The 13,253-nt window shown below is 40.7% G+C and overlaps 2 protein-coding genes across 3 annotated transcripts in view; one reads left to right on the top strand and one right to left on the bottom strand.

The window, feature by feature from the left end:
• Positions 1-9,860, top strand: kcnv2a (potassium channel, subfamily V, member 2a). 2 transcript variants are annotated; one of them, XM_014028460.1, is made up of 9 exons: positions 1-410; positions 762-899; positions 3,636-3,814; positions 3,887-4,058; positions 6,276-6,467; positions 6,536-6,790; positions 6,876-6,992; positions 8,387-8,512; positions 8,586-9,860. In XM_014028460.1, the coding sequence occupies exons 1-9, from the start codon at positions 273-275 to the stop codon at positions 8,907-8,909; spliced, it is 1,641 nt and encodes a 546-aa protein (XP_013883914.1). In that variant the 5' UTR covers positions 1-272; the 3' UTR covers positions 8,910-9,860. The 2 variants fall into 2 exon arrangements, with proteins under 2 accessions (XP_013883914.1, XP_013883916.1); XM_014028462.1 differs by lacking the exon at positions 6,876-6,992 and having other exon boundaries at positions 6,536-6,818.
• The window catches only part of pum3 (pumilio RNA-binding family member 3), a gene marked incomplete in the record, with an annotated part of 12,809 nt that continues 9,120 nt past the window's right edge, over positions 9,565-13,253 (bottom strand). The window contains 7 exon segments of the mRNA XM_014028459.1: positions 9,565-10,044; positions 11,476-11,566; positions 11,651-11,738; positions 11,813-12,035; positions 12,111-12,253; positions 12,321-12,401; positions 12,473-12,526. Of these exon segments, the coding sequence (XP_013883913.1) occupies positions 9,915-10,044; positions 11,476-11,566; positions 11,651-11,738; positions 11,813-12,035; positions 12,111-12,253; positions 12,321-12,401; positions 12,473-12,526 (810 nt within the window).

The raw sequence follows: 13,253 nt of genomic DNA, 5'->3' as shown, positions 1-13,253 counted from the left end.
ATTTAAATTTAATTTTCGTCTTGTTTTAGTTTATTTCTCCGTCTCCCGGTTCTTTAATGTGTTTAAAGTATTTCAGACAGGATCTGATCCAGTTTAACAGCTTTGTGATGTTTGAGACGCAGCGATGACGGGATGAGCCGGAGGATAAGTGTTTAAAACTTTAAGCACCCGGATCCTCTCCACCAGCAGACCTCTGCCAGCACTCGTCGCAGGCGGACGGACGCAGGATGAGTTCTGGTGCAGGCCCGGTGGGTCCGCTCTGAGCCCAGACCATGCTGACCCACCTCAGGGCTCGGAGCAGGAGTTTGTTCTCCAGCTACAAACCCTGCAGCCAGATCCAGGAGGTCCAGGAACCGATCCATTACCTGGACCTGATCAGCACCTTCATCAAACCATGGAACTCCATGCAGGTCGGACGCTTACTTCACTGCTTTACTCAGCTGAACGTTTATTTTATCAAAGCTTTGTTTTCAGGACTTATTACATCAATCATTGAGTATTTCTGCTTTTTATTATTTAATATATTTTTATTCATTTATTTTAAAACAATCTAAATAAAAGAACAAGTCATAAATGAAATGAAAGGAAGCAGAAAGAAGAAATAATCTTAAATATTATTGAATATTCTACGGAGACCCAAAGCTGCCAATATTTGCTCYAGGCTATAGAAATTATAAAACTGAATTATTTAAAATCATAAAACTGCAGAATGTTCAGGTTTTRTGTTTTTAGTCCGTCACATTCAGTTTTTGTTTTTGAAGGACCTGAGCAGAGACATCTACGATCTCTACGCCGAGTACGAACGCGAGGAGCTGGAGGACCGGCTGCCCGTGTCCCCGTCTCGAGTCCTGCTGTCTCCGAACAAACACTTAACTCTGAACATCAACGTCGGAGGAACGGTACGTTTATTTAAAACATGAAAACTCACGTTTATCCATTCACAACATACGTTTTGATTTGATTATGTAGGGAGATAAAAAGATGCTTGTGGATTTCTATGGAATCACAGGAGTGCCAAAAAAATCAAAAATTATCCAGGGTAAAAAAAAACATGTGGGGAGTCGAAAATAAAAATTTGTTCATAAATTAACACATCTAGAAAAATAAAACAAATAACTAAAAGTAGAGAGGAGCAGATCATAAAGGCGAAGTACACAAGAACTACTCAGATCTGATTAAGACGACTGAGATGATGCAAGTAAAGAAGCTAAAGAAATTTTTATTCTAAAAATTTTAAATTTTTAAATAAAAAAACTATTTTATTAATAGAACAGAAGGCGAAATATATTTACAAAATAAATATTTACTTTTTTTATCAATTTCAGTTTTAATACAAAATTTAAGATGCAGTCATGTATATCCAACATTTTTACTTTTATTGTGTATTTTTTGGTTTTTCAGATTTAAAGTGTCCACTTATTTTATTTAAAAAGATTTTTGGCACTGATTCTACATAAACTGTTTTTAGACTAAAATAAACATTTTATATTTACTAGTTTATATTTTATTTTAGCTGATGCCTCTCAGCAAGAAGGTCACCGGTTCAAATCCCGGTCCGGGGACCTTTCTGGGTAGAGTTTGCATGTTCTCTCCGTGCATGCGTGGGTTCTCTCCGGGTACTCCGGCTTCCTCCCACAGACCAAAAACATGACTGTTAGGTTAATTGATAACTCTAAAATTGTCCCTAGGTGTGAGTGAGAGAGTGAGTGGTTGTTTGTCTCGTTTGTCTCTATGTGTGGCCCTGTGATGGACTGAGACCTGTCCAGGGTGTACCCCGCCCCTCGCACTGTGACTGCTGGATATGGGCACCAGTGACCCACGCAACCCTGAAAAGGAAGAAGCGTGTACAGAAAATGGATGGATGGATGGATGTTTTATTTTATTGACGTCTTTTTAAATTTAATTGAAACAAATTTTCAGCAGATGGGGCGTCGTCGGGACAAACTTCTTGAGGTTTCCCCTGCTTGTTTCCTCCAGGTGTACTTCCTGCCCTACAGGTTAGCTGTGTAGGGGTCACCTCGAGTGAAGAAACAAGATTTACTGCCTCGGACAGGCCTGACGAGAGGACAGGAACTCTGTCACAAACTAAACTCTATTTAGGCCATGACAGGTCATTCTAACCGTGGAAGAGAACCCCTCAGTTCTCTTAATCAGATAATGGACAGAACAATCTCTTCTGTTCGTGATTCATTTGTTGTTTAACTAAGAATATTTATGCATTTGTTAAATCATGATAATGACTGTCACAAGAAAAGTGGAACCACCTCTTCTCTTTTATAGTACCTTAAAGATTAACAATGGTATAAAAAAATCGCAGAGAATCTCATTACAATGTTTTCATTGTGTTTTTATGTAAATCACTGTTTTTATTTTACTGTGAACACAGTAATATAATTGTGGATTTTTCTTGAGAAAATCTTTCATTTATCTGGACTAACAGAAGGTTCAGAATTGATTATAAGACAGAAATGTTAATTAATCATCATAAATGTTTCGCAGTGATTTTTCTTAGTCTGCCAGAAGAAAGCTAAAGAGGTTATCATATCATGTTGTGAACAGCCACAGAATTTTAACCTTGGGCTGGTGCCTTGGCAAATCTTTTATCTTTCTTTCTCTGACTCATCTCTAAGCCAGAGGGCGGAACCAAAGTTCGTCCGTTTCTTTTACTAACCCGGACGCCTTTGAGTGACACGCTCTTCTTCCTGACTCTGAACTATGAAGAAAGCCGAGTTTCTCTCCGGAGAAGCCAGTTTGGCTTTTAGGTCGTAGCCCATGAGCTAACTAGGGAAGACTTAAAGGCCGGGGCCCGGCACGCCAGCCGGCTGTCCCACCCGAGGCTTCAAGCCTTTAAGTGTGTTTTCAACTCCCGTGGGGAGATTTTATTTTGAAAGAAGGAACCGGATGTACAGCTAGAATCTTTCTGGCTTGGACTGAAACAGACGAAAAGTTACCTGGAAAACACATTTTTCGCCAAGGACCAGTAAACGAGCCGATAAAAGTTCCCTGACTGATCGGAGGTGAGACAGTTCCTACCCAGGGGTGCCTTAAGAAGCCACCACCAGGTAAAGCTGAGCGTGTTCGGGGTGACGTGTCATGTGGATTCCTAAGCGCAGAAGGGACGTGCTGATCCGGTTGACCACACTTTGAATAAGTAAAAGTAGTACCCTACTAACCTTACTTTCCTCCTTTCCTTGTTCTTAATTTGCCAAAACTTAAGCTGAAAGTGCCAGTAAAATTGTTTGGTTGTTAACATCAGAACTAACGTTTTACTGTTCTATATAAGTAATCTGAGTTGATGTGAATTGAAATTCCGACGCGGATTTTATCTCATTTAACTTTGACACTTTTTATAGGAATAACCACAATCAAGTGTACTTATGATTTGTTCAATTTGTATAAATAAATGATTGCATAGTCTTTTATGAATCAACTTGAACTCGTCTGAACATTCACTTATTGTGTCACTTTTCACTTCGCACAGTCAAGATATTAAAAGTAATGAGAAAATACCTTGGTAAAAGTTTCCTCATAACTTTGTGTATGAGAGATGTAGGAGAAGCTTAATGCTTAATTTTCAGCAGATGGGGCGTCGTCGGGACAAACTTCTTGAGGTTTTCCCTGCTTGTTTCCTCCAGGTGTACTTCCTGCCCTACAGGTTAGCTGCCAGGTACCCAAAGACCCGGATCGGGCGGTTGGCCACGTACACAGACCACAACAAGAAACTGGACCTTTGTGAYGACTACGTCGTCCAAAGCAACGAGTTCTTCTTTGACCGAGACCCGAAAATCTTCCACAACATCTTCAACTTCTACAGGTGAGGTCGGGCCGAAACGCACCTGGTTTACCATCCTCAGGGAGTGAACCGTGTTTCCTTTGGGTCCAACAGAACCGGAGTGTTGTCCATTAAAGACGAGCTGTGTCCCTACAACTTCCTGGAGGAGATCCACTACTGGGGGGTCAGGATCAAGTACAGCCAGCGCTGCTGCCGGATCTCCTTCGAGGAGCGGCAGGACGAGCTGAACGAGCAGCTGAAGGTGCAGAAGGAGCTGGTGGCTGAGGTGGGTCATCTACCRAGTTCTCCGGGGTTCCTACTGAATCCTTCTGTTGTGGATTATTTAATCTCCTCCAGAGGAGACCCAAATCACAGATTGTGCACCAGGTGTACCATCAGGTACTGTTCTGGTGCACAATCTGTGATTGTGCACCAGAACAGTACCTGATGGTACACCTGATTAAAATAAAAAAACGAAGTCTCGGTTGGTTGTGAAGCAGACTGAGGGGCTGCTATGAAACCTGAAACAGATTGGACTCAGATTTTGTCGGTAATCTGCTGCTTCTGTCTCTGACCTACATAATAAATCACGCCACCGTCTTGACAGATGGGGGAGGAGAAAAAGCTTTTTKTCTTGGCACAGATTTGGACAGATGTTGGTTTTATAACTGTTGAAGCGCACCTATTACCCATCCTGTGGACGTCTTTGTCTTTTTGTTTGAAGCTCTTTGTTTTGTGCTGAAAAATTAATAATTCACCATCGTGATTTTTAACAGCATTTAAAAAAACTGCAAAATTCTAATTCACAAACATTTTAGCAAAACAAACCAGCCTTTATATGAACAGGTAGTTTTAAAATATTTTAAATTAAAAGCTTAAACAAAACGCAAAGTTACTGACTGAACTGGAAAATAAAAATTTAACAGGTGGATACCGGGCCAGTAGGTAGTAAAATGTTGCAATGTGCCCAGTTGTAAAGTAACTAAGTACAAATACTTTGTTACTGTACTTAAGTAGAAATTTTAGTAATCTGTACCTTACTTGAGTAATTATTTTTCAGCGTACTTTTTACTTTTACTCCTTACATTTTTACACAATTATCTGTACTTTCTACTCCTTACATTTTTTAACAACTTAAGAAGTAAAAAGTCATTTCTCCTACTTTGTTTCAGCTTGTYAGTGTTAAAAAAATGCCATCCTAAAAAACTGTGCATCCAGGATAGGGTGAATTTAATTGGAGGAGGATGAGAATTATAAATGTACCATAATACAGTACCATTCTGATACTGTATTAATTTTTACACAATCCATCACAGCTGCATGTTTTTAGAAAAAAATATTTATTTGGACAGATCACCTCCCAATGAATATATTTTGGAAAACCTAATCGCCCATTTTTACTCAATACTTTTACTTTTAATGCTTAAGTATATTTTATGTCAGAAATTTACTTTTTATACTTGAGTACAAAAAAATCTGATTAAGACTTTTACTTAAGTAATACTCTTAGAGGAGACTTTAACTTTTACGAAAGTAATTTTATTATATTATACGTGTACTTTAACTCAAATATCACTTTGAGGTACTTTGTACAACACTGCCCGCTACTGCTTAATAGAAGTGATAACTGGTATAAGTTGAATAGATTCTCACAAACCTTTGGCGAAAATGCAGTACAATTTTAAAAGAATGTTATAGAAAAAAATCAGTTTCTGTGACATTTTTCTTCAAAAACATTGTTTCCAAGTAGACGAGAGAAACACGGCACAAAAAGTTAGTAAATATCGATGTTCATTTGGATGGTGTTTAAAAAGATTTCTGTACTCAATATTTCATATTTTTATTAAATTTAACTAACGTTTTTACATGCCCATGTTGTAAGGCTGTTTTACTGATTGTTAAAAAGGCGGGAATTCCTATGGCAACAAGTGACTCAGCCGTTCTTAGTTGTAGCAGGTGTTCCCCTTCCCCCACTGTTTGGCAGAAAAGGTGGGAGTTACCATAGCCACCAGCGATTCTGCAGTCCTTTGTATTATTTAATGGGTTGTCATATTAACATTTAGTCAGATGCTTAAAACTTTATTTGAAAAGTAATATGTTTTACATCTTTAATCTGGGTTTGTTAAAAGATGATTTGGTAACTAACACTACAGCCCTTTAAGAAGAATCTTGTCTGCCATCTGCTGGACACTTTTTGTTGTGCTCATATTTAGATGTCCTATTTTGCAAATGCTGCCTTCCTGAATTTGGTATGCTTGTTTGTCTTTGTGTCTATGGTGTATAATGATGTGATTGTGATGCTGTAATTCTGAGTGTTTTAGTGCTGCAGAACAGGAACCTGCTGTAAAACAGCAATTATGCTGAGTCAGGCTTGATTTTTAGTWATCTTTTCCTGTTAAATAAATCAAATCAAATCAAATCGAGAGTCAACATCATAAAACTTTAATTTCTGCTAAATTAAATGTGTTTTTGCTCCTGTTTATCTTCACTTCATGGTTTTCAGCTGGAGATGGAGGAGAACGAGGCRGTATACGATCATATGACCCTTGGTCCGATCAGAAGAAGAATCTGGAATTTGATGGAGAAGCCGTTCTCCTCCATCACCGCCAAGCTTATGGCGGTGGCCTCGTCCCTCTTCGTGCTGGTGTCGCTGGTGGCCATGACGCTCAACACCGTGGAGGAAATGCAGTACAAGGTGAGTTCTAGCACTGTGTCCCGATCGACCTGTAGTTCTACAGAACTGAGTAGACCCTTCTGCTGTAGACGCCCTCCGGACAGCCGAGCGGCAGGTTCTACGGGGAAAACGTGGAGACCTTCTGCATCGCCTTCTTCACCCTGGAGTACCTGCTGCGCCTGTTTTCCACTCCCGACCTGAAGTGTTTTGGGCGAAGCGTCCTGAACACGGTGGACCTGATCGCCATCCTGCCCCACTACCTGCAGATGATCCTGGAGTGCTTCGATGACGAGAACGTCCACCGGCACTCCGGGGACATCGAGACCGTTGCGCGTGTCGGGAAGGTAAAAGCAGAACCCGTGCTAACTTCAGGTACGTTTTGGTCTCAGTTGTGTTCCTGAGATTTCTTTTGGTGGTTTTTCTACGTAGGTGGGTCAGGTTCTGAGGATCATGCGTCTCATGAGGATCTTCAGGATCCTGAAGCTGGCTCGTCACTCGACAGGCCTCAGAGCGTTCGGGTTTACGCTGAGGCAGTGCTACCAGCAGGTCCGACTTCACCTGGTGTCAAATATCCAGAACCTTTAGATGAAGATTCTTACAAATACTTTGAATTGATTTCAGTCAGAATGAAACAAATACTTTTCTTGTTTTCCTTTTATTCTTCAACACGTTCTAATTAAACCAGTTTAGTTTTCCAGCTKTGGAACATTTATTCCTCTGAGCACTTAAAGATGGTCTGACAGCGATGAAGGATGAAGAGGGGTGTCCAAAAGTACAGAGTCATCCTTATCACATTTCTGTTTTCTCTGTTTGGGACCATCCATCCATCTAACCATCCATCCATCTAACCATCCATCCATCACCTAACCATCCATCCATCTAACCATCCATCCATCTAACATCCATCCATCATCTAACCATCCATCCATCTAATCATCATCTAACCATCCATCCATCCATCCATCTAATCATCATCTAACCATCCACTCAACCACCCAACCATCCATCATCTAACCAACAATCCATCATCTAACCATCTATCTAACTATCCATCCAATATCTAACCATCCAACATCCAACCAACTATCTACACATCCATCCACCCATCCAACATCTAACCATCCATCCAACATCCAACCAACTGATCCATCCAATATCTAACCATCCATCCAACATCTAACCATCCAACCATCTGATCATCTATCTAACCATTTAAACATCCACCCATCCATCTAACCATCTAACCATCTAAACATCTATCTACCCATCCATTCAACCATCCAACTATTCATCAAACCATCTTATCATCCACCCATCAAACATCTATTTCAACATCCATCTGTCCAACCATCCATGTAACATCCAAYCATCCATGCAACATTTATTCATCATCCAATTGTCTAACCATCCAACCATTTTACCAGTCAGCTAACCACCCATCCAAATATCTTAAGTTACAATCCGTACATCTAACCTTCTAACCAACCATCCAATATCTATCTATCCATCCATCCAACCACCCATCAAACTGTCTTACCATCCATCATCCAGAGAACCATCCATCCAACATATATCCATCCATCCAACCACCCATCAAACTGTCATACCATCCATCCAGCCATTCACAGAATCACCCATCACTCCCTCCCTGACAGAACTGAGCTTTTAGACTTGATGCTTCTTTTCCTCTTTGGTCCATTTCTTCCAACAAAGATCTTAATCTGAGATTCTTTGCTCGTCTTTTCTACTCAGACCCACTGTTTTTGTAACGAGTCTATTTCAATCCCACCCAGTTTTCATAATCGTGTTGCAAATTATATGAGAGCATTCTGTGTTCATACCGTCTGAAATGGAACAAAGTAAATTTTATTGATTTAAATTTAATGTGAAGCCTTTGAACAGTAGATGAGTTTATTGATGTGTGGCTGATGTTTCTGCAGGTCGGCTGTTTGCTGCTCTTCATCGGCATGGGGATCTTCATGTTTTCAGCCATGGTTTACAGCGTGGAGCACGATGTCCCAAACACCAACTTCACCTCCATGCCCCACGCCTGGTGGTGGGCYGCGGTGAGTCCACAGCCACATCTAGTTCCAGGTCTTTACCTCCAATGAACTCACCGTAACTCTTTGTGTTCCACAGGTGAGTATTTCCACGGTGGGCTACGGCGACATGTTCCCAGAGACCAACCTGGGCCGCGTCTTCGCCTTCGCCTGCATCTCCTTCGGCGTCATCCTGAACGGCATGCCCATCTCAATCCTCTACAACAAGTTCTCAGACTACTACACCAAGCTCAAGTCCCACGAGTACGCCATGGTCAGCAAGGCTCGCGGGAAGGTTCGCTTCATCAAGAGGGCGGCCAAGAAGTTYGCAGATTACTGCGACGATGCTGTTCAGCCCGAAGAAGACAACCGTTTTGTGGAGGTCTTCAGCAGGAGACCCAAGTCTGAACTGCCAGGGTATTAAAATAACTCTTTGAGCCTGAATACAACAAAACTTGTAGTTTAAGGCTACTCTACCTCCAACCATTTWACCAGAATGTTGGACGTTTCTCTTTGGTTGCTTGCTGGTTGTCGATCTTGGATCACATGGACTTATCCTAATGTGGAGATACTGTAAACTGGACTTTTTTGGGTCCATGAAGTCACAACTAAAGGTCCTCRTTCTGGTCCTGGGTTTGAAAAGAACATCGGTTCTCCAGATCAGCTCTAAATCCTCAATCACACTGCATTCACTTTACCTCGTAAATTAATTTTATTTTGCTTTGTGATKAACTGATGGTCAGTATTTAGTGCTGGATGTTAGCTAGAAAATTATCTTTAATCCCTGATGATAAATAAAATGTGAATTTTCCATTAGTCACTGAATGCATCTTTAAAGAAGCCTTGAAAAAAATTATTTATTAAATAGAAAAGAGATAATCTGTAACAGGTCGAGCTTTGAGGCATTGCCCAGGTGGGGCTCAGTCTACTGTTATTTACCTCTGAGACTGAAACAAAAAAACAGTTTTTAAATGCTAGGATTTAACACTAAATTGTTGGTAAAACTAAACTTTGCCTAAATAAATGAGTAAATTCAGAGTGTGTTCAAACATAATATAATTTAAAAAAAGCTTCAAGCACATAATTTATCATTTTAATTTACAGCTGAAATCTCATTTTAACTGTAAAACATCCTTTAATTGTTTATAGAAACTGAGCATTAGTGGATTTTACAAATATTTGTTAACTTTTTTGTGACGTTTACAGATCCAAACTCTTACAGGATATAAAGAAATCTAAACCAAAATAATAAACACGATTTGTACAAGTAGAAGAATCTGGTTTCGATGGTTGTTTCTGTGGAGATTTATCAACCGTTTCATTATAAACAGATCCAGAAATGTTTTTTGTTCCTCAGACGTTTTCAGGTCTGTGGGTTGAAACAAGACCAGTTTCCTCCGCAGCGTCCACAGTTCATTTTGTTTTAAATCTACTTTTTCAGATGTTCCAGCAGGATTTCCACTCCCTTGTTGTCCTTGATTTTGTTGAGCTGCGGTGTGATGGACGTCAGCGCCTCCTTCACCTCCGCCGCCGCAGATTTCTCACAGCTGTTCAGGAGACTGAGCAGAAAACACAAAACAGTTCATTAAAAACAAACAAACAAAAACTTTTGTTTTAAACAACTGGACAAGCCTGAGGACTGCAGCTCAATAACAAAACAGGAGGGAAAACTGGTGGTTGCCATGGTTACTCCCACACTTTTAGAGGAGAGGGGGAGGGGCAGTCCTGTTTTAATCTGTATAAAAAAAGTAAACTGATAAATTCTTGAATTGTCAGAAAGCAGTGGTGGATATATGTATATTTTAATCTTCAGTGTTTTATAAATCAGATCAGTTAAAGACACAAATATCTTCATTTTGATCTTTACCATACATCACGTCAAACTCAAGGTCTAATTTTGTTAATCCTTCTAAATATTTTTAAGCTTTGAGTTTTGATGCACATGTTCGAGTCTGTAAGAAGTAAAACCAGCTCCGACAGCAATCCTAAAGTTTTATTTAACCAAACTGAGACTTGAGCCGGTTCTCTTGTTTGCTGATGACATTTGGATTTTCTGAGTCGTCCCAARTAAACCCTCTGAGGGTTGTTGGGGGTCTGCATGGTAACGTGTGTAGACCCTCATAATGAAACCAGAACAGTAGACCGTGTCAACACGGTAACTGACTTTAAATTAAGGACGCAAGTTATCCATTAATGGATTAATCTAAAGTTGATCGATCGACTATGTTCGACGATAAGCGGCCATTTTCCTAAAAACCTGACGTTTCTCTTGAATCAAGGGTTTTTCTATGACATGAAGGGCTCATTTTTTACCCTTAATAAAATAGTACAGTATTATATTTTATTAAATTTATAGTACCAGCTGTATTAAACACTGACTGAATAAAAAGAAAATTGTGGATTTCTCACACATTATTAAAACAGGAATCTGTTAGGGTGCTAGTTGGAAACAAAGGAAAGAAAAAAAAGTAAAACACTGGCCGGGTTACATCACACAGATGAGATTAACTTCATGTTAACTATTTGTAGTGACTAAATTTTATTGTTTTGTTCTTTCACAGGGAGTTAAACTCAACAAGAAGCAGCTAAAGTTAGCTAAAGTTAGCTTACCGGTCTGTCGTCCTGCTCTCTGTCACACTGATGGAGGGACCGGTACAGCCTTCTGTACTTATCCTTCCAGTTTGGTGTAGTCCATTTTTATTATTGTTGTGTCGCAAATAAAACTAAACAAGATTTGAACGTTTAATTATGACGCTGCGCTCTGTTCAGCTCAACAGGGCCGAGGTAGAGTTAGACCAGGCTGAGAGCAGCTGCGCCCTCTGCTGGTTGAAGGCTAAACTACACAAATAAGGTTTAAATGATGTTTTGAATTAATCGAATGGAAGCATTTTAATCTCACAAAACAATTGTGGATTAATCATAAGTGGATTAAYTGTTTGCATCCCTAGTTGAAATGAAGAGATTTTAAGAAAAGGACTTGTGGAACGGACCTGCAGAGCACCATGGCTCCTCTGTTCACTTGCACCCAGCTCATCATCTTCTTCGTCCCGACCGTGTCCACCAGAATCCTGCTGAAGCGCTCTGCGGAGACAAACCCGTCGTCAGGGGACGTCCAGCTGGAACCGTCCAGCTGGGACCGTCATGGCTTCTGAACTCGGGGCTTACCTTCCTTCCCGGCCTGTGCCAACATGACGTCCTGCTCGATGAGCCACTTCAGGACCAGGTGTCCAGCTGGATGCTCGGCCATGTGGAGCTGCAGCAGACACGGTTCAGTCCCAGTCCAAACCCCCGTCCCCACCCGTCCCCTGTCCTCAAACATGGACTCACCTGTCCTTTCAACCCTCCTGGCACCAGCTCCTGGTTGGCCAGCTGAGCCACGGCGGTCATGGCGGGCCGCAGGTCRCCGCAGGCCGACGCCAGGATGTCGCTGATGGTGACGCTGGTGGCCTTGTCCATCGCCATGGCGGCGGCGTTGTTGGACAGGTAGTCCAGCAGCGCCGGGGAGACGGCCTCCAGCAGCTCCTGTCTTCGTGTTGCCGCCTCTTTTTTACTGACCACAAATTAACATTTTAATTTTATAAAAGACTTTTTTTGGGGGGGCGGGGTTTACAAGTCGAGGTGGTACCTGTGAGCGTTTCCGTCTCCTCCCTCCAACACCTTGATGATCTCTGGCAGCAGGTGAGCCGGGTCCCTGGGGCTCAGCAGGTACAGCAGGACCTTCTTCCCGTATTTGTTACTGATGACTTCATCCAGAGACGCCAGGATCTCCTGAGGGGGCAGACCGGGTCAGGTGTGTGTGTGTGTGTGTGTAGTAATCTGTTTTAACACCACTTACAGACAGAACGGCCTGCCGGACCAGCTTGGTGTCGTCCACGCAGTCGAAGATGGCCAGGAGAACCAGGTGACCGAACTCCCCCTGAGAACCACAAACTGTGAGTCCAACAACAAGCGGGGGTCCGGTGTTACGGCTCAGAGACCTGAACTCACCGTGGAGAACTTCACCATGTACGACTTCATGGTCTTTATGATGACCTTCCTGTCCTGAAACAAAAACACCTTTTTAAGCTTTAATCAGCAGCTGGTTTCAAAACACAAAACTTTATTTGTTTTGTTTTTGTTTCTTATTTTATTTGTTTTTGTTTCTTATTGTTGCTATAGGTCTTCGGGGTTWTTTGTGCGTAACTTGTCCCACAGTTTTTGTCCTATTTTATCAAACTTCAGCTTATTTTTGATTGAACCTTTTTCCATTAATTTTAGCCATTTTTCTGCCTTTAAAGCTACTTTTCTAGCATATTTTAGCTTTTTGCCTTTTAAGCTACTTTTAGCTGTTTTTGCCCTTTTAGCAATTTTCTAGCTAATTTTAGCTATTTTTAAGTTACAGTAATTTCATGTAGTTTTAGCCTTTCATTTCAGGCTACTTAAGTTTTTTGCTATTTTTCCACATTTTAAGATTCTTTTCTAGATAATTTCATCTACTATTAAGCTAATTTCAGCTGTTTTGCCCTTTCAGCTACTTTTCTAACTAATTTTAGCTATTTTTTGCCTTTTAAACTACTTCTCTAGCTAATTTTTTTAGCAAATTTTATCAGTTTTTTTTGCCCTTTAAGCTACTTTTCTAGCTAATTTTAGCTGTATCGTAACTGATTACATTTTTATGGTAATTTCTGTTTCTTATTATTTAATTCAGCAAACATGCTCTTTCTGCTTCTGTGATAATTTCATCTTTTCAGCTACTCTTTAGCTTTTTGACTAGTTTCACATATTTAAT

Source organism: Austrofundulus limnaeus, unplaced genomic scaffold, assembly GCF_001266775.1.
Source record: "Austrofundulus limnaeus strain Quisiro unplaced genomic scaffold, Austrofundulus_limnaeus-1.0 Scaffold765, whole genome shotgun sequence".
In the NCBI taxonomy this organism is placed as follows: domain Eukaryota; kingdom Metazoa; phylum Chordata; class Actinopteri; order Cyprinodontiformes; family Rivulidae; genus Austrofundulus; species Austrofundulus limnaeus.
The sequence above is the reverse complement of the archived record's forward strand: the minus strand, read 5'-3'. Positions and strand labels throughout refer to the sequence as shown.